The sequence below is a fragment of the Eptatretus burgeri genome, chromosome 8, assembly GCF_056783735.1.
Source record: "Eptatretus burgeri isolate ZD-2024b chromosome 8, Ebu_testis_v1, whole genome shotgun sequence".
In the NCBI taxonomy this organism is placed as follows: domain Eukaryota; kingdom Metazoa; phylum Chordata; class Myxini; order Myxiniformes; family Myxinidae; genus Eptatretus; species Eptatretus burgeri.
Window position 1 is genome coordinate 92,420,291 of NC_140968.1, and position 26,909 is coordinate 92,447,199.

At 42.9% G+C, this 26,909-nt stretch overlaps 1 protein-coding gene across 4 annotated transcripts in view; it reads right to left on the reverse strand.

The window, feature by feature from the left end:
* Nucleotides 1-8,278: 8,278 nt before the first annotated feature.
* Nucleotides 8,279-26,909, reverse strand: part of LOC147022277 (uncharacterized) — a 58,523-nt gene continuing 39,892 nt past the window's right edge. For 3 of the 4 annotated variants that reach the window (XM_085893002.1, XM_085893001.1, XM_085893003.1), the window contains 8 exons: nt 26,485-26,649; nt 26,253-26,371; nt 23,474-23,536; nt 19,968-20,069; nt 17,897-18,032; nt 14,923-15,037; nt 9,836-9,979; nt 8,279-8,926 (listed from right to left, as the gene is read on the reverse strand). In XM_085893002.1, coding sequence (XP_085749128.1) covers nt 8,910-8,926; nt 9,836-9,979; nt 14,923-15,037; nt 17,897-18,032; nt 19,968-20,069; nt 23,474-23,536; nt 26,253-26,371; nt 26,485-26,649 — 861 coding nt within the window. In that variant the 3' untranslated portion in view covers nt 8,279-8,909. The remainder of the gene's footprint in view (nt 8,927-9,835; nt 9,980-14,922; nt 15,038-17,896; nt 18,033-19,967; nt 20,070-23,473; nt 23,537-26,252; nt 26,372-26,484; nt 26,650-26,909) is intronic. The other variant, XR_015061161.1, reaches the window with a different exon arrangement.

Consider the following 26,909-nt stretch of genomic DNA (forward strand, 5'->3'; position numbering starts at 1 on the left):
TTAATTTTCTCTGGGAGTAAATCCCCTTCACATTGATCTACCAACAGGGGGTCCATTTCATCATTTGAGAGTGACTCATACCGATTTGTCATTGACACTGTGTCACATAAGCCGGACTTGTTTCACCCACAGCCAAAACCACTTTTTTTCCTTTATGTGGGTTAAATACGTTCTGATCCGTTTTTCTTATCCTTAATAAGGGAATAGTTGTAAACCCATCCCAAACACTTGAGGTACTGTCCTCTGTATCCTTAGGGTCTGATGTTTCGTTCTCTGAGACTGTAACAGGGTCATCGGTGCTCACAGGTGGGGCCGTATTAGACGGAGCAATAGTATCCTTGGCTGTTCGTGTTGGGGAGGCAGTTTTCGGGCAGAAACGTTTTAAATGGCCAAAACCATTGCAGTTAAAACATTTCAATGTTTCCATCGACGCGTACACCTGGTATTCGTGTCCATCTATGCGAAATTCAAAGACCACATCAACACTTTATCGACGTCAGACGAGGGAAGCACAATGTCCGCCTGTCGCCTGAAAGACATCACGTGTCTCGCCTGCTCGTTCTGACATCGCAAAGGTAACATTGTAATCTGAGAGACTACGGTCCCGAACCGAGATAATTATTTAACCAGTGCTTCATTCCTGATGAAAGGTGGGACATTACTGAGTATAATTTTGGTACGAGTTGTGGCAAGAGGATAGGCTCTGATGAAACAACCATCTTCAGTTAGTATTCCAGTCGAGACGATGTCATGTACTAAATGATCGTCCGATACAAAAACAACTACTCGTTTATTCATGCGAGAAGCTACGCGGACTTTTTCAAACCCTACCATATTACCAATGGCAGTAACAATGTCATCAACACTGACCTCGTTAGGAGGAACAACGAGGAACACTGACCTCGTTGGCGGCCATGACACCACACCCAGCAACCAAACCACAAGCAGGGGGGGGAGAGAGAAGAGAAGAGAAGAGAAGAGAAGAGAAGAGAAGAGAAGAGAAGAGAAGAGAAGAGAAGAGAAGAGAAAGAGAAGAGAAAGAGAAGAGAAAGAGAAGAGAAAGAGAAGAGAAAGAGAAGAGAAAGAGAGAGAAAGAGAGAGAAAGAGAGAGAAAGAGAGAGAAAGAGAGAGAAAGAGAGAGAAAGAGAGAGAAAGAGAGAGAAAGAGAGAGAAAGAGAGAGAAAGAGAGAGAAAGAGAGAGAAAGAGAGAGAAAGAGAGAGAAAGAGAGAGAAAGAGAGAGAAAGAGAGAGAAAGAGAGAGAAAGAGAGAGAAAGAGAGAGAAAGAGAGAGAAAGAGAGAGAAAGAGAGAGAAAGAGAGAGAAAGAGAGAGAAAGAGAGAGAAAGAGAGAGAAAGAGAGAGAAAGAGAGAGAAAGAGAGAGAAAGAGAGAGAAAGAGAGAGAAAGAGAGAGAAAGAGAGAGAAAGAGAGAGAAAGAGAGAGAAAGAGAGAGAAAGAGAGAGAAAGAGAGAGAAAGAGAGAGAAAGAGAGAGAAAGAGAGAGAAAGAGAGAGAAAGAGAGAGAAAGAGAGAGAAAGAGAGAGAAAGAGAGAGAGAGAGAGAGAGAGAGAGAGAGAGAGAGAGAGAGAGAGAGAGAGAGAGAGAGAGAGAGAGAGAGAAGAGAGAAGAGAGAGAGAGAGAGAGAGAGAGAGAGAGAGAAAGAGAAAGAGAAAGAGAAAGAGAAAGAGAAAGAGAAAGAGAGAGAGAGAGTCTTTGAGAATCACTGCAACGAAACGCAACACTTGGCTGCAGGAAAGGTCCTCAATCCGCAGTGTGGTGTATGTGGTCTTACTTACCATGAAGTCAACACTTGTCTTTGAAGGTTCAAATTGTTGTCCTTGTGATATGGTCAACAATGAGCTGGATATGTGGTTGCTTAAGACAGCAGAAGAGTCATGAGTAGTTTAGTTCTTGCAATGGTGTTTCTGGGACAGCAGCACAGCCTGGGTGCCATCATATTTGCCGTGTGGGGCCGGCGACTTATTACATACACAAATACCCCCGAGAAACATCTCCACAATAATGAAGTTTCTTTTTTGCATCAATCTCATGTTTTCAAAACACACCATCAGTTAGGTATTAGCAACACTCAACATCACCCATATCATTGCTATTTTATTAACGTTTCTGAAATATTAAGGTCTGTGTGCATTTTATTGAGACACCCCGAAGAGAGCTCTGTTCAGGCTGCACTTATGAGGGTCATCCAAGGTTGATGTGGACTTTTTATTCTTTGAAAATTAAAAAGATACAGGCTAGTTGATGAAACGTCACCGATTTCCCAAGGTATTCCCCTGGACCATGTACAGACTTGTCCAACTGATGCGGATGTAGCGCTTTGATAGCAACATCTCGGTGGAAATTTTTGGAATAGATATTCAGCCATTTCAACACAAGTTCATTGACCTCTTCATCATTCATGAAGTTATTGCCACCTCGATGTTCTTTGAATGGACCAAAACAAAAGAAAAGAAAGTTGAGCAGTCTGGGCTGTATGAGGATAATTTAGCACTTCACAACCCATCTGTCCAAGACCATATAGCTTAGAGAATTCATGGGCTGGGAGAATACCTTGCAAAACTCCAGGTTGACAGAATACATCTTCAGAATACATCCTGGGTTAAAATTTCGGCACAGATATAAACTGTCATCCTGGGTGTTTCTCAGGAAGGGCGAGCAATCAGTGTGCACCATCCTTCAAATGGACATTAAACTGGATGCACCATCTGCTAGCATTTAATGGAGGTAATAAAAGGGGAATACAAATGCTCACACCACCTCAACCCTAATCAATCACTTGATACTCCACAAAATAGATATAATATGATGCGTCTTTTCCGATATATAAAGTAGGTAATTTTGCAATTAAAGTCGAATTTTTCTCCTTTTTCTTCACAATTAGCCATGACGTTGGACCCGGGAGTCGACCGCCATATCGGTACTGTCTATGGGTTACATTGCAGTATGAATGAACTCAAACGGTGAATAATTTTTGATTTTCCACAAATATGCCGAGTCGATACATCCTTGTAATAGTAATATGAACCGGGATGGTTTCATGCTTCACCAATGGACGAAACACCCTAAGTTTGCCAGAAATTAGACGAGGTTTGTCCAAAATACCTAAGAGTGGATCAAGTCAGGTCAGGTCAGGTCAGGTCAGATATGGGAGCATGCGCTGGAGCAGCGTGTCACTGCATCCACTTTCTGCCGGCACTCCAAGGGACTCCGTCTGGCCATCTCCCAGGCAGATGCATGGCCCATCCCCATCTCCTTGAGATGCTGATAAATCTACAGCAACCATGAGGAAGGTGGTCAGCCAATTGGCCTCCTCCACTCATGAGGCTCCCTCGCTGAGAGAATCTGGTGAGCAGGATCAGCGTCAGGAAAATGAGCCACATGTTCACACAGCCGCAGCTAATGCTCATGGAGTATGCAGGAAATAAATCTCATTTGAGTATCTCTTAGCAACGGCTCGTTGGACACAATGTCTGACCAGTGAGAGCCAACGATTCTCCAAACAGACCTGGTACCAAAGAAAGGAAGTCACCATCACAGATCCCTGGTCAGAGTCCAAGTCTCACATCCATAGAGCAAGACTGGAAGCACCAAGGACATGAAGACTCAGACTTTCATCCTCCCGCACAGGTATCGGCAGTGCCACACCCCATGATCCAGCGAATCCATGACTCCCCAGGCACGACCCAGACGTCGTGTTGACCTCTGTCCTACAGCCAGCAGAGACATGAATATCACTGTCAAGGTAAGTGAATCTCTCCGTGACTTCAAAATCCTTGCCACAAGCAGGTATAGTTTTGACACAGGAAACCTATAATCCCAGCAGCTCCGACTGCTCATTCAGCACCCCGAGAGCCCCCAAAAGGATATGTCGAGTCTCTGCAAAGATGACTGCATCACATGCGAAATAAAGGTCAGAGATCTTGACATTCCCAAATGATGCACCGCAACTTGATCTCTCCAACATCCTCCCCATATCCAGTCAATACAAATGCTGAAAAGTGTCGGGGCCAGCATATACCCCTGACGAACTCCAGTAACAACTGGAAATATGTCTGGTAGATATGGCATCACCACATCATGCCCCCCTTGCTGTGCGTTGGGTGTTAGCTCTCATACGAGCCTTGACAAGGTTTTCAAAAAATAAAAATAAATCTCTCACAGCACTCTCAGTACCAGAGTATTGTTCAGACATCAGATCGATCAGTTTTGGTGGCACCCCATGAAGACCAAGAATCCTCCAGAGGACATCCCAAGTCACCGAATCAAATGCTTTACAGAGATCAACATAGGCTGCAAGCAGCCCCTGCCAAAATTCTCGTCTGTGTTCAGTGAGGACCCGAAGAGCAAGGATACGGTCAATCGTTGACCTCTTTGGTGTAAAGCCTGACTGCTCTGGACGCTGGTGCTCAAGCAGATGGTGGCGAACCCTATGAAGAATTATCCGAGCAAAGACCTTGCCCGGCATTGAGAGCAGCGTCACGCCTCGGTAGTTGTTGCAGTCTTGGCGATCACCCTTCCCTTTCCAGAGGGAAACAACAAGGCTCCTCTTCCAATCAGTTGGGATGATGTCTGTGTTCCGGGCAGAGCATAGAACTGCATGCAACGACATGAGTTCGGCATTTCCACCTGCCTTGAGAAGTTCAGCATGGATGCCACAGATCCCTGGAGCTTTACCCCATTTCAACCGGTTTATTGCAGTCTGTATTTCCACAAACGAAGGCGGACCACAGTTGATTGGAGGGTCAGTAATTGGGATAGTAACACTCCTGACATCCAACTCAACAGCTGGTGGATCAGCTTGGTACAGCCGCTCAATGTAATCAGCCCAGCGGGCCTTCACTTCAGACACTTCTGTCAAGATCCCACCACCCTCTGCTCTAACGGCAGTACACCAAGGGACGGGCTTGGATAAACGCAATGCGTAAATTCCCCTGAAAGCAGGACGACAATCACTTGACCATCACAGATTCCTCGCACATAGGCCTCCTTGTCCGTCCTTAGTGCACATATTTTTATGCCTCAGCTCCCTGAACAGCTCAGCTCTGCCATTCAGCCTGGCCCTGTGACTCTGTTCAATGGTATCCAGTGTCCCTTGAGACAAAATTCTTCTTCACCCTCCACTGAGGTCCAAGACATCCACCGGCAACATCAAGAATGGTGGTTTTGAAGGCACTACACAACTCTTCAGGATCCCCCAAAGCACTAGACCCCCAAATCTCCACTCAGCCTGTTCACAAACTCCTCAGCTTCCCTCTCACCCTTGAGCATGCCAACATCCAGCCTAGGCTGGGATGGTACCATTCTCCTGGATTTAAGGTGCATCTTTAGAGTTGCTACAACAAGCCTGTGGTCAGTATTGAGGAACTGAGCACTCCGATAGACGCTGCAGTTCTGGATTATCCTCCAGAAACAATCAACGAGCACATGGTCAATCTCCTTTGCCACACCACCAGCGTTGGAATACCAAGTCCAGCGATGAGCTTGTGGGCGCTGAAACCATGAACCAGCCACCCTAAGTCCATGACTTCTTGCAAAGTCAAGGAACTTAGTGCTATTCTGGTTTACAGTTCCAGACCCAAGGGGACGAACACGTCTCATAACCATCCCTATCAGCACCAATTGATGCCTGGAAATCCCCCAAAACTAGACGAGTATCTCGCCTCGGGCATTGACCAACCAAACTCGAGCATGGCATAAAATGCGTCCTTCATGGTGAGATCACTCGCCTCAGTCGGATAATATGCAGAGACCAGGGAAATGACACCCAAGGAGTGACGATAATACGCTCGTTGACAGGTGTTACATCAATTCCCATTTGAGTCAGCTTATTGGACACAACTGCAGCAACTCCTTGGGCATGGTAACCATTCGAGCGACCAGATCAATCGTAGATGAAACCACCACCATTATCTTGCCGCAATACGGTCTCCAAAACTAAGAAAGTGTTGCAATACCAATGTCTAAACGTTTGAGCTCAGATGATAACAGAGACAGGTGATCATCCTCTCTTCGGAATTGGACATTTCAGGCACCCACGCGAAGGGACCGCCTCAGTTTATCCCAAGGAGACCGCCGTCTGGTTGATGACCACCCTAAGTTTGCCAGAAATTCGATTTTCCACAAATATGCTGAGTCAATGCATCTTTGATGGTCGTAGTAATGCAAACCGAGATGGTTTCATGTTACGCCAATGCCCCCAAAATATCTGAGAGTTGCCAGAAATTGGATGAGGCTTGTCCGAAATACCTAAGTGTGGATCGGGCCTACAAAATGTTTGCTTTTATGAACGAACATTTCACAGAGCACTGTTATGAATCAACAGATGGCTAGATCTTCTGGTTACCATGATTGAGGGAGGATACCTTACCCACTATTAAGCGGAAGAAACAGCCATTGCTCAAAACTGTACCACCATATCTACTCTGCTACCAGCACAGGTACACGGACGATTTGAGCAATGAATAAAACACCTGTGTTGGCCTGCTGGCATCCGATTCCACATCATCACCACCCACCTCGATGGTGGGACACAACACGGACATGACAGGGCACGACCACAGACACAACGGTGGGACACGGGATGGCACGAACATGAATGTGGGACACGGCATGGACACAATGGTGGAACATGACACAGTACGGACACGATGGTGGGACATGCCAAGGCTTGCCATGGACAAGACAGTGGGATACGGCATGGACATGACAACAGACACAAATGGCGTACTGGGAAAGTATGAAATGTGTCAATGCCGTAACATCAGTACAGGACATCTGGTCAGCCTGTGATGGTGGGACAAAGCATTCATTGCCACTTTTCTTGGCAGTGTCTGAGTGTGCCTGGGCAGTGTCCATGCTGTGTCATGCTGTGTTTATGCCATGTTCATGCTGTCCCTGTGTCGTGCAAGGGGCGTGCTGTGTTCATATACCAGTATGCCCTTGTTCATGCCATGTTGTTTCCCACTGTCATTTGCATGCCTGTCCCACCATCGTGTCTGCGCCATGTCCCATGAAGGTGAATGAGGTTATGTTTTCACTTCCTTTCTGTTTGTCTGTTTGTTACTTACGAAATCTAAAGATTTCGTAAGTATATTGATGACTTCCGTCATCTGTTTGTTTGTTTGTGCATGTGTGTGTGTGTTTGTGTGTTTGTTTGTAGGCACGATAACTCGAGAACGGAAGAAGCTACTAATGTTAAATTACACCACGTGATTCAGGAGGGTAATGGCTAGTGCTGATTAGATTTTGGTCAAAATCGGTCAAAGGTCAAGGTCACAAATTCAATTTTTGATGGTTTGGTACAGAATCATCGTATAAACTTCTGGTTTGCGTCGCTACCTTCTCGTGAGACAGCTTTTATTAGACAAAGTCAGAGGTCAAGTTGACGACTTCGTTAGTACCAGTCTATGTCTGCTTGTTTGTTTGTCTGTCTGTGTGTGTGGCATATCTCAAAAAGTTGTCGATGGATTCGGATGAAATTTTGTATACAGGCTTGGTGTGTGACAAGCACGAACTGATTAGATTTTGGTGAAGATTCGACTCTGGATCCCGATCTGATAATTTTAAATTCTTCACCGTTGAGAGATAGGACTAAACTAATATATAGAATGATATTTCACAAATGTATAGGGTCCGATATGTTCTCGTGGATCAGGAATTATGTAACGGGGATATGTGCTCCACCGAGTGCCATTCCAGTTTCTATATATTATCATGATTACCATCTCATTGACAAAGACTCATTTCGATTTTTAAAGCAAGGTTTCTGAACAAAGATAGATAATAACAAGAGAAAACTGAAACAAGATGGCAACCCTGTGTAGATTTTATTTGATGGTAACGTCAAATATATATATATATATATATATATATATATATATATATATATATATATATATATATATATATATATATATATATATATATATCTCAATGCAAGCTGGTCATTTCAAGCAATTGTCTTTGTTCTTCTCAATCCAAGTGTCTCAGACAATATGCTCATTACAACACAAGTAGTTATAGAAGCACAAGGAGTAGGAAAATGTTCGAGGCGGATATTATTCATTCTATATCTCTATATCTCTATATCTCTATATCTCTATATCTCTATATCTCTATATCTCTATATCTCTATATCTCTATATCTCTATATATCTCTATATATATCTCTCTCTCTCTCTCTCTCTCTCTCTCTCCTCTCGCTCTCTCTCTCTCTCTCTCTCTCTCTCTCTCTCTCTCTCTCTCTCTCTCTCTCTCTCTCTCTCTCTCTCTCTCTCTCTCTCTCTCTCTCTCTCTCTCTCTCTCTCTCTCTCTCTCTCTCTCTCTCTCTCTCTCTCTCTCTCTCTCTCTCTCTCTCTCTCTCTCTCTCTCTCTCTCTCACACACACACACACACACACACACACACACACACACACACACACACACACACACACACGTAAATGTTGGTATGCAAGATGAACAACCTATGAAAATCCTAAATAATCATTAGAAAACGAGTTACTTGTACAAGCAACAACTTTTCTACCAAGCCGAGGATGTCCCACACCTGGAAATCTCTCTGGATTAAATAAGGAACTATTTGACACTTCTGTAAAACACTTTGCGAAATTCTCTTTGTCAAGACTCTTATATGGTCGTATTACAGAGATTTGTAGTTTTCTTCCCAATGCACCTAAACCTCCCCTATTCATGTAGCTCCATCACATCGTGATTCATTCACTGGAACTGGCCCCAGGGAATCAGTGTGATGGTTTAAAAGAAATCTTTGTTCAGCTTCCACTTTCAAACGTGAGCTCTTGTTTCGATCCTACTTCTGGCTTTTGGTCCCTTGAGTCTCAGAAGTGAGGACAGCAGACTATACGGATAGAGATTTCCAAGATCCAGACTGCTTTAAGCTGTGCGTACGCCTGGAAAAGGGGACACAGAATGGAGGATTACAATCATCTATCATATCACCTCTCTCTCTGATTCAAACTTTTTAACAATTAACTTCGCTTTTCCAAAGAGTATTCTCCTCCCACCACCACTAACCCCCACATTTTTATGCTGTTTATCCTCCAGTCGTTTTTAATAGGTGATTTAAATTTGATGACTGGATATGAGTAACTTTTAACCATTTAAAAGACCATGAATGACATATATTGTGAGAGAGATCACAAACGATCATCAGTTTCATTTTCAAATAATAATTCAAGCCTGGTGTATCGGATGAATATCCTGCCAAGTCCGAGTTCAAAACACGACTTGAGACTTTTGTCAGACTTTTTCGATTTAAATATATCGTCCCATCTTGATCAACCAAATTATCAGATGTAGAGGGTGGAGAGAGCTTTTTGGCTTTTTCATTGCGTTTATTTATTTACTTTAAACCGCCAAAATATTTCAATAACTTTATAGCTAATTTCTGTTTTTCCAGTAAGAGTCTCTAATTATTTTGAGAAGACACAAATTATTTAATTAAATGATACTTGTGTGAGGGGGAAAATAAAATTTCTGCCCATCTACCTGAGCCTGGATACCCCACCCGATCAAGTGGCAGAAACAATAGAGACGGAGACAAAAGCCCTTGATATCATGACAGCTTGACGAGTGATGAGGGACAAAGCCTCCTGCTAATTACAATCACAGACAAATGAGGATTCTTTTAACTTTCAATCTTTCTACCCTCCCAAGCCTCACTCCCATAGCTAAGGGAACATAAAATCGTGATCGAGGAAGAATTAAACATGAAAGGAAGCAAGCAGTGTAGAAAATGTTTGAAGTACAGATTGATATTCGGTATTTAGTGATTTGTAAGATGATTAAAGAATTCTTACTGTTTTGAAGTCCATGCACAGTGGTGGGAGTTTGGCAAGGGCGTGCGGTATCTTCCTGTTCACTTCCTTTATACGATGTATATTCATCTATTTCTGCATCATATAATCGAGGTAAATGTGTTGGAGGCATGAACAAAGATTCACCTGCAGTCCACAACATAGATCATTAGGAGAACAGAGCACCTCACGAAACTGTGTGTGTGCATGTGTGTTCATGGGGGGACATGGATCATAGGCCATAACCAGTTTTTTCACAGGTTTAAGCAGCTAAAATGAATGTTGTTACCTTCATCACGATAGGTTTTCACCCCTTTCAGTCCGTTTGTTTGTGTACATGATAGCTTAAAAAGCTGTGGAAGGATCTGGATGAAATTTTGTGGACAGGTTCGATGTGTGACAAGGACGAATTGAATCGATTTTGGTGAAGATCCAGATGCGGATCCAACAACTGGAATTTTAAAAAGTGATTATTCACTCTTGAGAGATCGTGCCAAAAATGAGATATAGCACCATAATCTCATAATCTTGGTTTCAGACCAGGTCACTCTACCCTGGATATGCTGCTTCTGCTCTCCCAACAATGGATGGAAGTCCTCAATGCCAGACAGGAAATCCAAGCCGTATCGCTGGACATATCACGTTCTTTTGACATGGTTTGGCACCCTGCCCTACTCACCAAACTCTCTTCCTATGGTATTCAAGGCCGTCTCCACTCATGGCTCACAGACTTCCTCTCCTGTCGCAGTCAACGTGTGGCCCTAAATGGAGTTCTTTCATCCCCTCTTCCTGTCCAGGCTGGAGTTCCTCAAGGTTGCGTTCAGTGCCCTGTTCTTTTTATGGTTTTCATCAATGATCTCTCCGACTCTCTGAAGAATCCTCAATTTCTCTTTGCCGACGACTCCACCCTCTGCCTTACCATCTGTCATCCCTCAGACCGGCAAGCAGCAGCTTCTTCGCTCACTGCAGATCTGGATAAAATCACAAACTGGTCCAACACGTGGAACATGTCTTTTGAGCCGGACAAATCTCACACTCTCACTATGTCTCTTCGAAAGGACCATTTAGAAACCCCCCCCCATCCACTTTCTCAACAATCCTCTGGAAGAAGTCCTTTCTTTCAAGCTTCTGGGTCTCACTATCTGCCATGACCTTTCCTGGGAAAGCCACATTTCAAACCTCACCTCCAAAGCCAGTCGCCGACTGGGAATCCTCCATCGTGCAAAGTCCTTCCTCGGCCCACCTGAGCTCCTGACGACTTACAAAGCTTTTGTCCGCAGCCTGATGGAGTACTGCTTTCCCCTCTGGGCTGGTGCTCCTGCCTCCCACCTTTCTCGGATTCACGCTGTAGAAACCAAGGCATTTCGGATCATTGGCATCTCCCGCAATAAGGCTAAGTGTTTGGGCCTCTCACTCAATCACCGCAGGTAGGTCGGTGGTCTTTCTGTCTTCTACAGTCTCTTCTCCAGCCTCGCCCCCTGCTCTCTCTGTGATTTGTCCCCACCACATTTCCACAGAGCGCCCAAGGTCCGCCAACAACCCCCTTCTGGTAAATCTACCAAAATCACGAATCACTGATCACCTTCACTCTTTCATTCCTCTTTTTCCCTGCCTTTGGAATAAACTCCCTCACTCTATTCATTCCCATTCTTCCCTCCAGGCGTTCAAAACAACTGTTCACCACCACCTCTTATCATCCCGCATCCAAATCCTCAATCTTTTCTATCCCCATTAATCCACCACAAATCCACCTCCTTCAAATGCCCTGCTTTCCTTCCTGAAAGTCCCTGTAGTGTCCATCTTGTATTCCCCATGTTCCCTGCCCCATCCCTCTCCCTTCCACAGATCTCCTAATGTCTCTGTTCCCCACTGTTTTGTTCTTCCCTCTCCCATCTCCTGCCTCCCTTGTTGTGTGTTGTGTGTTAGCTCTAACACGAGCCTCGACAAGGTATACAAAAGAAAAAGAAAAAAAGAAAAAAAAAAAAACGTTCTGGACATATTCGGATGAAATTTGGTGGACACGTTGGCTGTGTGACGAGGAAGATTGGGTTCAATTTTGGTGAAGATCCGAATCCGAATATGGCTACGAGATTTATTTGATTTTTAAAATGAATTCTTCACCATTGAAAGATAGGGCCAAAAATGATATGTCGCATGATATTTCAAAAATGTAATGGGCCCGATATGTTCTCCTAGATCAGGCATTGCCTGGCGGAAGTATGCGCTCCACTGAGTGGCCTTCCAGTTTATAATTGTACTGGGTTGCATGGTAAAGTAGTCTAGAAAATCCACAAGCAAGGTTGTAAACTGTTGTTACCCCCCTTTTCGCCATGTTTTAACGACAATAACTCCTTACTTACCCCCTCACACCAGCCTTCTATATCTGCCATGAGCATCATCTGACAAGGACCTTCATATTCACCATTAAAGGCCCGGTCACACCTTGACGTTTTAGCCAGCGATGGCAACGTATTAAAATGTATGTAAAACGCTGGCTTACGTTGAACTTTTGATGTTTTTTTTTTAAAGATTCGGACGTATTCATAGCGACTTGGTCTTATGTATAACGCATTGGTAACGGACACAGAACGTTTCGTTGTGTTATAGATAACTTATACCAACGAATGCTGAACCTGTTGTCGGCCTACACAACCTATGCCCAACGATAGTCTAACTTAGGCATAGCGCGTTGCACGCATCGCCGACGATGTCGTGACATAGCCTATTAAAAGGCTGACGCACAACGATTCGAATCATAACTGCCGTAGAAATGGAAGAGTCAACATCGCGGTCACACCTTGGCGATCTTGCCAGCGTATGCCGACATAACAAAAATTTGTCTAAAACGTTAGGGCACGTCAAATACGGTATGAGTAAGTTTGGTATACGTGAGTACAACGCTAAAGTACGCTATCATACGTCGTAGTAAGTAGAGTACGTCAAGAAATTTTAAACATGTTCAAAATTTTACGACGTACTCGGTGTATGACACACGTTCCGCATGCGATGGGGATAAGTTTTACACACGATATGTGGATGCTTACACACGTCCACAAAGGCTACTTATAAGCTACTCATAAGTCGAAACACGTCGCGGTAATGTCTTTTTTACGCGAAACTTATTTCTAACTTATGTTTGACGTGCTTTGAACCAATTCTTTACATAGTCCCATCACACATCGACGTATGTAGACGTATTCCAATGACGTCTTCCGGTCGACAAAAAAAAATAAATTAACGTGTTTCTAGCTTACAACTGCCATATAAAGACGTGTTCCCAGCGGTTTTGGGAATTGGTATATAAAAATGCTGCTCATAAAAGGGGAACCCAACAGTGTTTTCGAGTCCTTTTTGAGTCGATGTCCATGTCAGCAGTAACAGTATCAGTATTAGTATTAGTATTAGTATTAGTTTGTTCATGTTGGCAGTAGTAGGTGAGTGTGAGGGGGAGGGTGTGGGTTATGATGGATCGTCCTTGCGTTTAACGATTTAACGATTTAAATGATAAACTCAACGATTTAAATGGCTGCATCTCCACTATTGAAAGTAGACGCTTGCAGCTCAACAATTGGATTTTTTTTACACTCAACGACTTTTAAACGGTACCACTCAGCTCGTTTCATTGTTTACAATGAACGATTTAAATTGCTGTCACTCGCCTTTGTTTTTTGACGCTGGGGTTTGGAAATTTGAAGCGTTTCTTCTGAACGTGTTAAAACGCTCAAACTCGACTATTTTAAATAGACGCTGCCGATGAACAATTGGAATCATAGCCAAGCTAGACATGGAAGTGTGAACATCCTCGTCATGCCGAAGAAAAGTTTGAAGAATGCTGCAAATAAGTGTCCTGGCCGTGGCCGCTGATGCTGACGCAAGGACGATCCATTATACCGACGTCTTTCAGCCTATGAGTAACTTAAAAGTAACGTCTGTCGATGTGTGGCAACGATCGCGTAACGTGCCAACAACACGTTAATCATAGGTTAGAAATAAGTTTCAGGTACGCTAAACATTACCTCGGCGTGTCTCAACTTATGATTAACTTACAAGTAGCATGTGTTGACGTCTGTCAACGATCGCAGACCGTGCATACAACTTGTGGCCAGCGTAGCGGAACGTGTGAGTCATACGCCGGCATACGTCGTGAAATTTCAAGCATGAAAAAATTTGAGGACAACCAAAATGTACAACGTTTAAAGCCAACGTACAACGACGTATGGCAGTGTTTTTCAGCGTGCTCTCAATGTTATCAAAACTTACCCATAACATATTCAACGTGTGCCAGCGTTTTAGAAAAAAAATTCAAAAATCGGCATACGTTGGCTAAAACATCAAGGTGTGACCGGGCCTTTAGCTAAAGTGTCAGCTCTGCCTGCAGTTGGGGTCCACGATGCAGAAGGGCACAGGACTTCTTTCCCCTTCATGCCGATGTACAGCAGAATAGGGAAAGCATCTCTTCTAGAGTGACTGTACCTTCCCTGGCTTTTATTACATATCTGTCTATCCCTTGTCTGCCAATCCTCCCTCCCCCCCCCCCTTGTCTGCATGATACAATCTTTCCTCAAACTTTTATTTCGTCCATGGAAATAACTCTTTGTGTCAGCTGTTTCATCCTCTTTCCTATACCTAAAGCACTTAAACACTGCTGCCCATGTCATCTCATAGTATCTTAAATGTACACATAAACTTTATCTCACCAACTTATTGTTTATCTCCTCACCAATTTTCTCTCTGTCATTCTTTTCCACATACTTTAGTGCACATACTTTGTCCAACATACTTTGTCACATACTTTGTCCAACCAACGCCCTCTGATCGTTTTCAGTCTGTTAACCCACTATCCTGTTGTTTACCTCTTCCTGGAGACTTGCCGAATTTAGAGGGGGAAAAAAAGGCTTTTGTCAACGAATAAGAGACAAAAAACATCTCACAATTAATGAACCCAGGATTGAGCCTCATCAGGTTGTAGCTGGTTCAAAGATTTATGATCCCAACAAAAACATTCATGCAATGTGATAAAATGATGCATCAGTCAAACTGACCAATTGTCCAAAGCCTTGTGAGGCCAACGTTTGCTACAAAGCATGTACCTGTACTCTTAGACTCATCTTGGCTACCATCGGGTGTCATGTTGTCCAGCCTGCCTTTGTAGATATGTCCATCCAGACCCAGGATGTCCACCTCGTTATTGCAACAAGTAAGTGGCTGCAAACATGAGCAGAGCATATGGCGATGTATTTCATTATGCAGTCAATGATGGGGAATATACATTTCATGAGGAATTGCCACTGAAAATGCTGAAAAAGATTGTTTTTCATTCGCAATGACCTTGTTCATTTATCTCTTCTACTTCTTTTCCTTTTCGCTTCTTCTATCTTTGGAAATGAATAGGGGAATATGGATTATTTTAGGGCTTTTTTTATTCTCATAGCTACCCTGGCCTAGATTGACTATGCCAATCAATGTATTAATTTACCAGCCTCTGTGGCTTAAAGGTGACAGTGTCCGCTCTGAGTCTGGGAGGTAGGTGGTTCGAAGTCCGGCCGAGTCATACCAAACACTTTAAAAATGGTACCTGCTGCTTCCTAGCTTAATTCTCAGCATTAAAAAGGATGAAGCATGGACAAATAACCTATGGTTGAAAACAACAGTGCAGGCTTCAATTGGAAAAATGGCTTCCTCCTGCGTCAACGTTCCTTGTCAGGGAATCAAAATAAAGATCAATTACTGCACTGCAGTCCCAAGAAGGAATCCAGACATACCCACACACATACAAACATAAACAGATACATATAAACACACAAACACAGATATATTATGTACTGCTAAGTATTTACAAAAGCTATTTTATTTGAAGTTATGACCTTAACTTACTCAGATTATGCCTGGTGTTGGCTTAATGGTTAGGGTGGTGGGCTTGGGATCCTAGGATCCTGAGTTCAAATCCCACTCGGCTGTTGAATTAATACAAGGTGAGGTTGACTCTACCTGACGTCCTTCCGAGGTTGGCAAAAATGAGTGCCAGCATGCTGGTATCCTGTGTCTGAGTTGTGACCCGTCCAGGATTGTGTCCAATAGCCGAGGAGACTGCTTCGGCAGCACCAACGCTCTGCACAGAGTATGGTCCCAATGGATGGAATTGACTGATTTCCCAACTGCCCGGATCATCAGCTGGCACCGGTTTTCATCGAGGTTTTGATCCTTTCAGCCCAGAACCTCTCCAAACAGCGGATCCACAAACCCGGTCACTGGTCCACATCAGTAGATTATTCACCATCAATGGACCCACATCCTCAAAGTTGTGTCCAGACAGTCAGTCAACACAGCAATGCAATATCCCAATTCAAACCTATTTAATCAATTAAGATTATTTTAATATCGAGTTAATTTAAACATATTATGATTATAATCCACACGATTTTACCCATTATTCACTAGATTTAAAATATATTAGTAATAAAAGCAAACTTAATAAAGATCCATATTCCCCAAAATTTCACATTACCCTTTTCCATCTTATCCACTCTAAATCATCCACACTTTTTTGTTTCGATCTTCTATGTACCTCATCAGTATCTGTCTACTTACATTGATCTACAGTTCATAACTTTGACAGTTTAACCGACTGCAATATCCAGCATTTCACCCATGAACCTTGTTTGATGTAAAGGCCCTGTCACACCTTGACGATTTGGCCAGCGTATGCCTGACGTATGCAAAATTTGACTAAAACGATGGCACACATCGAATACGTTATGGGTAAGTTTGTATACGTTAAGAGCATGCTGGCATACATCGTAGTACGCTGGCTTTTTTTTCGTAGTACGCTGGCATACGTCACAGTACGCCGAGGTGTTAGACAAATTTTCCATGCTTGAAATTTCCCGACGTATGCCAGCGTATGACTCACACATTCCGCATACGCTGGCATAAGTTGTAGGCACGGTACGCGATCGTTGACACACGTCGACACACGTTACTTGTAAGTTACTCATAAGTTGAAACACGTCGAGGTAATGTCTAGTTTAGTGGTTCTCAACCTTTTGTAGCCGCGACCCCCCCCCCAAAAAAAAACATGGAGTCTGAAACACTGACGGGTTCCTCCTGTGAACCCGATTTTTATATACCAATTCCCCTAAACGCTGCCAATATGCCATTATACGGTAGCTGTAAGTTAAAAACACGTTCAATAAGTTCTGTGGTCATCCGGAAAACGTCAATCAAATATGTCTACATACGTCAATGTGCGTTGGAGATACGTTATGCATAGGTTCAAAGCACGTTACTCATAGGTTCAAAGCACGTTACTCATCGGTTAAAAATTAAGTTTCGGGTATGCTCAACATTACGTCGACGTGTTTCCACTTATGAGTAACTTACAAGTAACGTGTGTTGACGTGTGTCGACGATCGCGTAACGTGCCTACAACTTATGCCAGCGTTTGCGGAACGTGTGTCATACGTCGAGTACGTCGAGAAAGTTTCAACATGCTGAAAATTTCTCGACGTACTCAGCATATGACGACGTATGCCAGAAAACTACGACGTATGCCAGCGTGCTCTTAACGTATACAAAACTTACCCATAACGTATTCGACGTGTGCCAGCTTGGTTTGGAAAATTTTTCATGTGTCGGCATACGCTGGCTAAAACGTCAAGGTGTGACAGCGGCTTCACACTTCGATGTCTAGTGCGGTTATGATTTGAATCGTCGAGCCGCAGCCTATGAATAGCCTACGCCACGTGATCGTCGGCGATACGCTGCCGCGCGCTATGCATAAGTTAGACTATTGTTGGGCATAGGTTGTGAACGCAGACAACACGCTCAGCATTCGTTGGTATAATTTATCTATATGTGATTAAAACGTTCTGTGTACGTTACTAATACGTTATGCATATGTCAAACACGTTATTATATGCCCAAAACTTAAAAAAACACCAATAGTTTAGCATATGCCAGCGTTTTACATACATTTTTAGACCTTGCCATACGCTGGCTAAAACGTCAAGGTGTGACAGCCCCTTTAGTGATGAGTCAATAAGAGGCATCACAGCAAAACGTGACCTTGTATTGGGTGTGTGCTGCTTGCTGGTTCGGAACTGTCCCCCAGGATGAGGGGGCGGCTGTTCTTACGCTGCGGCGACTCGTTCCACACATTTTCATCGAGGCCCAATACGCATAATCCCCCAACTCACGATCGCTACGAAGGAAGAAAAAGAGAAAAGCATCTGATAGATTAAGCTCTGTGGCAAGTGACTTATTTAGGGAAAGCGGACTGAGTAGCTCCAATATTCTATGACTACATTCTGATTCTGGAAAAGATCTTCATAAATTTCACATTATTTTCATAAAATCCTTCTCTGAAGCTCACTCTTGATTTTACTAAAATCTGTCAACTATTATTATATGCACAAAAGACTCCCAAAACTCATCGAGAGCAAAGTTGATGGCACGACGTCAAAAATCTCCACGCTTCCCATATAAAGCAAAGTTAACAGATGTTATAACATTCCACCAGAATTGACCCAATATCAAATTTTGATTTAAAAATTATTTCTCTCCATTTTGACCCCTGTGACTGTAAGTCCCCACCCACTGGGGCATGAACCGGGGGCCAAATCAAAAAAAAATGGTTACATATTTCATTGGTTCCCCAATGTTGATTGCATATTATAACTTTCATTCAAAAAACTGTTTTAAATGTGCCCGTAATTGCAATTTTTGGTATTTGACCTTTTGACCTCACCTCTTGATATGATAAGGCCCTTGCACCTTCTTGCCGTGTGATGATCGTAACTACCAAGTTTGGTGACTTTCTGCACAACCGTTTTGGAAATCGTGTGACAGATGGACAGACAGACAGACAGACAGACAGACAGACAGACAGACAGACAGGAGCCGATTACAATAAAAGTTTTATTCGTTTTCTTCCCGTTTTCTTCAAAAAGTGTGGGGATAAAACGTTTTTCTTGTGAAATTGACTCTCCACTTAGTACATACTCATGTCAGTTAGATCTCTTCTATTTCTCAGTTTCTCATATCTATCCGCCACCAAAAGTACCTGTTGTGATAGCTGACGGATTTAATGAAAAGACAACATGTTGTACATTCTATTTTATTCACTCTATCATTTGCCCGAGGTCATCTTCCATCGACTTGGAATTCAGCCAACATCACCTTCATCAACCATCCTTGCTGCTTACGTATGGCATGAGCAAAAATCACTTCCACTTCGCAGCGGACGGAGCTCATTGTTGGATGATTTGGTTTGAACCTCCGCTCAAAATGAGTGAAAATACATTAGTCTAAAAACTTCGAATTATTCTCGCTGAGATTTCAAAATCACCGTTATGCAGATTGTCAAGTTGTTTAAAATTTATTGATAAGAAGAACATGATAATGTAATGCCGGCGACCACCGGGTGGTGCAAAATGAATCAAATTTACAAAGAGAGAATTGGTGTCTTCCCCCCACTCTGAACTCACTCCCGGCAACCGTACCTCCCAGATATGCTACCCAGACAGAAACCATACCTGAGGCACCCTTCGGCAACATGCAAAATTTGGTTGGATTTGGTTCAGTAGTTTTTTTAGTTTTTGAAGCATAGTGAACAAACAAACAAACAAATATGTATACAAATTCACTTGGAAAGTGTACATTGACTTCAAACTCTACAAATATTGGCTTCGACTTGTTCACTCTTATTGCAATGTTTCTACAACATGTATACCTATTTAACTTTAATCTCAATCATGAACTCAATGAATCTCACTTCACCCGACTTGGATGCATGTTAAAAATGCTGATTTTTCCCAATGTTTGGATTTTCTGTGATGCAACATCCTAATCCAATGCAGAGAGTTATCCCTCATTCTATAATGCTCACAGTAATTTATCAACAAACGTTTTGAGGCTTGTATTGTTTTTCTCGTTTGTTCAAACGCGTTCACATTGCGGCCGAAGACCAGAGCATTGATCTGTACGTTCCATAAACAAACACAAAGTCAGTGGAAGTGAAAGTTAGGTTATTTTGCAAAAACAACACAGCTCTCGAAAAGATACGTGTAAAGTGACAACGACATCAGTGTACAAATTATCAAAGTGGTTCATCTTTGATGGGTGAACGTGTTCTCACCTACGAGCGTGTTGGCGTATGTGCTCAATGTCATACACTGTATAAGGACGAGCAGAACGTGTCGAGGGGAAACCATGTGCTTTGGGAACTGTGATCAGATGTCTGGATGAAAGAAAAGTACAAAATATATTGGAAGCTGCAAACAACTCAAAATAGGTCACGTACAGTTAAGTCCTATTTATTATGTGCACATGGCCAGGAAAGCTGGGTGTGGGTTGAAGTGGGGGTGAGGGGGCAGATAGATTGAGAGTAATATAATTGAGAGCATGGATGTAAGGAGAGAGGACAGGAAAGAGAAGTCTTGGTGAGGTTGGGAGGAGATTAGAGTTATGGAACGGTAGGTATTGGGCATGTGTCGAGCAAATGGTAGGAGAATTGACAGGGGTGGGGCAGATTTGTTAATTTAGTATACAGCCTGTAACTGCTGGTTACGTTATTTATGGAAGTGTGGCTGTTCCGCTGATGCAGTGCCCCCTGTAGGACAACTCGCTTGCTCTTCGCGAAGGACATCGTAGGGTATAAGTAATAGATGTATGGCCCTGACAGACGACAATCCTAATAAATAAGCCAAATACATTTGAATTGTCAGCAAGATCCCTGACTGTGCTTTGTTCTTCCACAAATAGCAGGGGCAAGCTTTCCAACTATGATTTTCAACTTCTCTGGCTCAAAGTGTCCATCAGTCTGAATAAATCCATCTTCTGCCTCCACCACTCTCCCAACTCGAACAATCACATGCAGCTCTTTGACTACCTCGCTTCCTGTAATGAGGAAATCCAACAATCTTCTTCATCTTCTGAAATCATCATTCTTGGGGATTTCAACATCCACAACTCCTCCTGACTTTTCCACTATGTGCATTGACTCGGCTGGGACTGAAGCTGAAGCCTTTCCCATCCTCAATGACATCTGCCAACTCATCTCTGAACCTACCTGCATTCCTGACTGCTCCTCCAACATCTCAAACAGTCTGGACTTTTTTTCTTAATCTTTACACTAATATCTTTGTTGGTGCACCTGGTAGATCCTCTGACTACTGCCTCAATACCACCGACCATCCCTTCCAGCAGTATCAGTATTCTCAGCATACCTCCCGCATCCTTTGACATGATGACTTAATCAATGAAATCATCCTTCTCAGTATTGTCATCATGTAGCTTACTCATTAAAATGTGGGAAAAGCCTCACCCCCTTCGTGGTTCTCCCATCAATGTGCTTCTGCTGTCCACAATGCTTGAATACTTCACCTTCACATCATCATAGGGCTCAGATGGCTGCTTGCACCAACTGCAAGTGCTTCATCGCCACAGCCAAAACACGCCTTTATCCAGCAGACCTGCTGACACAAGCTCTCCTCTCTCCCCAGCAGCACTTGTACCTTCTGGTCTTTGGCCAAGCACATTTCCAGCAACTTTTGTGAGTTATCCTTTCCTCCTCTCAACAACCCTGATGGCTCAGTCTCCAGCTCTACTAAATCCAAAGCCAAGACCTTTGCCTCTCAATTTGCAGCCAACTCTACTCTGGATGATTCCAATATAACTCATCCTGCTTTTCTTAAATCCAACTCCCTTATGCCTGTCAAATTTTCCACTTGAAATGTTCACCAGGCCTGCTCTCACTCATAACCAACAAAGTCAATGGTCCAGATGGCATTCCTACTGTTGTCTTCAAATGCTGCACTCCCAAACTTGCTTCTATTTTCTCCAAGCTTTTCAGCCTCTCCAACAGTACCAGTATCTAACCTTACCTCCTGGAAGCACACCTATGTTTACCCTGTCCCAAAGAATGGCAACATGTGACTGATCCCTCCGATAACTGTCCATTTGCCTTGACCTCCAATATCTCCAACGTTGTGGAGTCTCTCATCAATAAACAAATTTTAATGAACCTCAAATCCTGCTTTCTCCTCAATGTCAAGCAGCATGGCATTCGTAAAGCCAGGTCCACTGGTGATCTCCTGACCTCGGTTGTCAATGAATGATCTTTATCTTTTGAGCAATTCAGAGAAAGTAGAGTTGTTGCGCTGGACATCAGTGGAGTCTTTGACAGATTATGTTATAAAAAGCTCCTAGTGAAGCTCTCAATGTATGATATTCAGCCTCAGCTCATCTCCTTGAATTATCAGCTTCCTCGCTGAGTGATACATCTCTACCTACATTGATTGTGCCCTCTCTGACCCCTACCACATCAATTCTGGTGTCTCTCAAGATTCTATCATGTCAACCTTCTTCTTTCTTATTTTCATCAATGACCTCCACACAGCTATTAACAATCCTGCCACAATCTTTGCTGACAATTCACCCTCCACTCCTCCACCAGTTATATATCCCCAGTACACCTCCCATTCCCTTGCTGGCGATTACCTCTCAACTGTTGCCTTCATCAGTCCTGATCTTAATGTCATCCAACAAAGGGACTCCGCCAACCTTGTCTCCTTCAATCAGTCCCTCCTCATACCCAGCAAGATCAACACAGCCACCCCTCCTCTTCCCTTGTTAAGCTCTCAACTCCAGCAGTCCTCCTTGGTTAATATGCTCAGTGTCACAATCTCTACAAATTTCTCCTGGCAGACTCACATCCTCAATATCACCATATCTGCTTCCGAAAAACTTTGTTTCCTCTTCAGAGCTCACAACTACTTCAACTCCCATCAGTTGCTCACTCTTGACAAATCCCAAATCATGTCTGAAACAGCACTCCTCCATCAGTCATCAGTATTCTGGATCACGTCCAAGCCTGGATTAGTCCGACTGATTGGCGGACTTGTCTGACTGATTAATGATCATATTGGATTGTTGGATTGTTGGACTTGTCCAGCTGATTAATGTATAATATCGGACTTGTCCGACTAATTAATGAACATTGAACATGTCTGACTGATTAATGATCATACTTTGTCTCGCAATCTCCAGCTTTTGGTCCACCATTGAGCAGTCTTCTCCCAGTGCCTCTTCTTTCACAGTCAGTGGTCTGTCAAACTCTGTTGCTATCCCTCCTCCACTTCACTCTGTTTTTAATACCAGTCCAGCTTCGAATTGGTACCCTTTCTTCATTACCCTCCCTTCCATCCCTCTGAAATGCACTTGCTTTCTTTGGAACAGCCTCTCCAGCAGTATGTTCCCGACTTCTATCAACTTGCAACAACTCAAGTTACAAATCAATCATCTCGATGTCATTTAATTATTACATTTTCTCATCTTGTTGTTTGGCATTTTCACCCAGGAGACCCCTCTTGAATTTCATTTTGGGCTCGACCCTTCCCCTGCAGTATTAATTATTTAAAAGCACCGTTGCCGAGAGGAAGAGGGGAAGTGGCAAAGACCGTTGCACAAAAGAAGATGTAATTCTCTTTGTTCCTACAACAAAAGAGAATGGGAAAGTGAGGCACAGTGAATGGAATGAAGGAGGAAGATGGCTTTGAGAGACTGCAAAGAGGAAGATGGCTTTGAGAGATCTTTGAGAGAAGGTGAAAGAGCAGGGTAGTGGAAAGTTGAAGGAAAACTTACGGCCCCCGTTGAACTTGGACAGGCCGGTTGCAGGCGATGCAATGCAGTCGGGTGAGGAGCTGCCTGCGTGGTTACATTGTACAGAATTATACAACAATGATAAAAACTAACACAATATGGCATTCTCTAAAAATGTACTGAACAACTGAAATATTGCAACCTTTTTCCCCGTGAATTAAACCATCAAATGCACCTTTTATTGTTAAAAAATAATAATTGTTTAAAACAACAAATAGAGATTATTAGAAACAGTAAACAATAGAACCAGGAACTAATATTACTTGTTACGTTCAACAGATAATTAGACCACATCCTGTAATATATATATATATATATATATATATATATATATATATATATATATATATATATATATATATATATATATATATATATATATATATATATATATATATGAGTATCTCCCACGTTTTGTTGTATCTATAGAATAAGATTGATTTTTTTTAATTTGAGATTGTGGGTAAGCCTGGTCGGTAAACCACTTAAGTAAGGATTGTGTGTAAGCCTGGCAATAGCATGGAAAGTATGGTAAATCAGTGTGGAATTAGTAAGAGACTTTGCTTTGGAAAAGTCAGTTCTTTGAAGAGAAAATTACCAGAAATTGAACGGTTTTCAGCAATGTCTTAAGCTGGCCACACACTGACTCAATCTGTCTGTGCACATCCTGGGTGATTAGTATCAATATCGCTGGAACCTCTCCCTGGAGTCTCCTTAGCTATGCCTTGCAATCGAGTGGATATCACATGGGATTAACCAACCTTTGTCGACCGGATATCGCAGCGAGTAACTCAAGTTCCATTACCCAAGTGAATTGCCCATGATATACTCGATAGTCATTGAAATCACATCAGTCTTCTCCTTTTGTATATAGCACAAAGCTGCGAGGTAGCATCATTGGCTGAGGGTGTGGCTGTGCCCCTGATGCAGTCTTCTGAAGGATAGGGCAATAATTTTGAATTTTAACATGGTGCCGGCAATAACTCACCGACCATTCGCGAAGGATACCATGGGATCCTTAACATCCACCAACTAATGCCAGCAGACAGGACACCCAGTTTAACGTCCATCCGAGGAACGGCATCCACATTGATGAATCACCATGCTTGTGAAAAACTGGCATGACAGTTTAGAGCTGGGTCAAGATTTGAACCAAGGCTGGACAGCTTTGAGGCGAGTGTGCATGCCTCTCGGACATCCTGTCTGCACTATTACATCAGTGTTTCTCTACAAGGGATTCTGGACAATTAATGCACCCTCGAGTCAGGAGTCAATTGTTTCCATCATTTAGTGCAAATAACTTACAGGTGGTAACAGTGAACCAACTGTAATACCTTTTGCAGCACGTAGAGGCCCGACAGGATGTCCCACCATTAATGCACGATCAGTAAACCTTTCAAAACTGTTTTAAACAATTAGGAGCCTCACAGTACATGGTGTTCAGCAATCATTCCCATTGTACCATTACAGATCTTTAGGAACAATACTTGCAAAAGACGGATATATTATGATGTGTGATGGTAATCTCAGGTGGGCGAACCTTGCGTAAACTCAGAAAATGAAATAAAGTTAAATGCTGAAAAAGCAAAACTCAAAGGGAATTTTAAAAATACATTTTGAACAATATGTGTTATGAATTCTGTCTCATGATGTGGAACCCACAGGTTTGTTCAGTGCTGCTGCATCAACGTCATTGAATGGATTACACTACATCAAGACAGGCAGGGGTGATAACATAACCTCCATCCACCTAAGGTGACAAAGGTAACAACTGCATCTTTAAATCCCAGCTGCCCTCATCATATCCTAAATTACAAAATAAGTAACGCTCACGTACAACCTGCTGGTTTGCCATCGTCTTCCCAGCACTAGTAAGAACAGGAATTTATAAGTTGTTCGTGGTGTCAGTAATAACTTGCCAGCTCTTCATCTTAAGTCACCGTGGGATCTATAACATCCACCAGTAATGCTGGCAGACAAATCCCCAGATCCACATCCTTCTGAAGGGATGGTACACGGATTGATGCAACGCCCAACCTCAGAAGCACCAGTCGAACAGATAGATCGAGAATCGAATCCAAACCAGACAGCTCAAAGGCAAATATGCTAACACTGAGCCTTCCCATCAGACAAGTAAGACATTTTCTGCTCTACAACCACTATAATAGTCCATGAGATTAAATGAATGGAGAACTTGTATTAAAAGATCAGAGCAGGTGTAACATCAAAATCTCCAAATACAAAATACAAGTTATGTTCTGCTCTTGTGCATAACAGAATGGCTGCCAGGGTAGCTATCATTTCTTGGCAGCACAGCTGTGCTGCTGATGCTCTTTCAGTACACTATACTCATTTTGCCGACCTCAGAAGGATGACAGGCTGAATCAACCCCACCTGGTGTTAATTCAGCAGCCAACAGGGCTGGAACTCAGGATCTTCAGATCCTAAGCCTGCCACCCTAACCACTAAGCCAACACTAGGCTTAATATGACAGGTAACATATAGTTAAGAGTAGTTTCTCAAGGTCAGTTCACCAGTGCATGGAAGGCAGCTCATTCATAAAGACAAAGGCAATTTGGAGTGTTAAGCAGCAAAGTACAAATATCAAGAATAATGGTTCCTGGAAATGAGCGATCTATTGAATGGATTTGGATGGCACAGACTTCCCATCTACGTACATGGTTACATTTACTGGGAATGGTTGCCAAGGTCCACATTGTGCCAACAATGAGCAAACAGTTACAACAAAAACAGCACCCACTCTCTAAAGCCAGCTGCATCACTGGCTTCAATCCGAGGCATTCTCTGCAGCTGTTTCTTCATGTTCTTCCATCGTTCTTCCATGCTCTTCTTTAGGGGTTCCAGATCCATGCGGTTCAGCTAATTCAATATATGGGAAGAAAAAATACAAAGAAAGCATCAAAAGCTGATCTCTACATAAGGGGGTTTGTCTAACACCAACTCAAAATAAAAGGAGACGATACCAGGCACACCTTTTTGTCCACTTCAGCTGTCAGTCGTTCCTGAAGATCCTGCCAGTTGTGCTCCTGTGCTTCCAGCTTTCCCAGAAGTTCATGGATCATCCTATTCAGCTCATTGGTCGTGGTATCAAAACGTGATGTACTCAGCTTCCTATAGAGTTCTTCTTTATCTGCTTTCTGCCAAAAGAGATGTGGACAAAAGAGTTTGCAAATCAAAAGCATGAGGAAATTGAGAATCTCAAGACAGCATTCACTTAACTACTGAAGCAAATCAAAAGGTTGTGTGTAAACATTTGTTTTAAAGGTTGTGTATATACAATCCACGCACACACACACACACACACACACACACACACACACACACACACACACACACACACACACACACACACACACACACACACACACACACACACACACACACACACACACACACA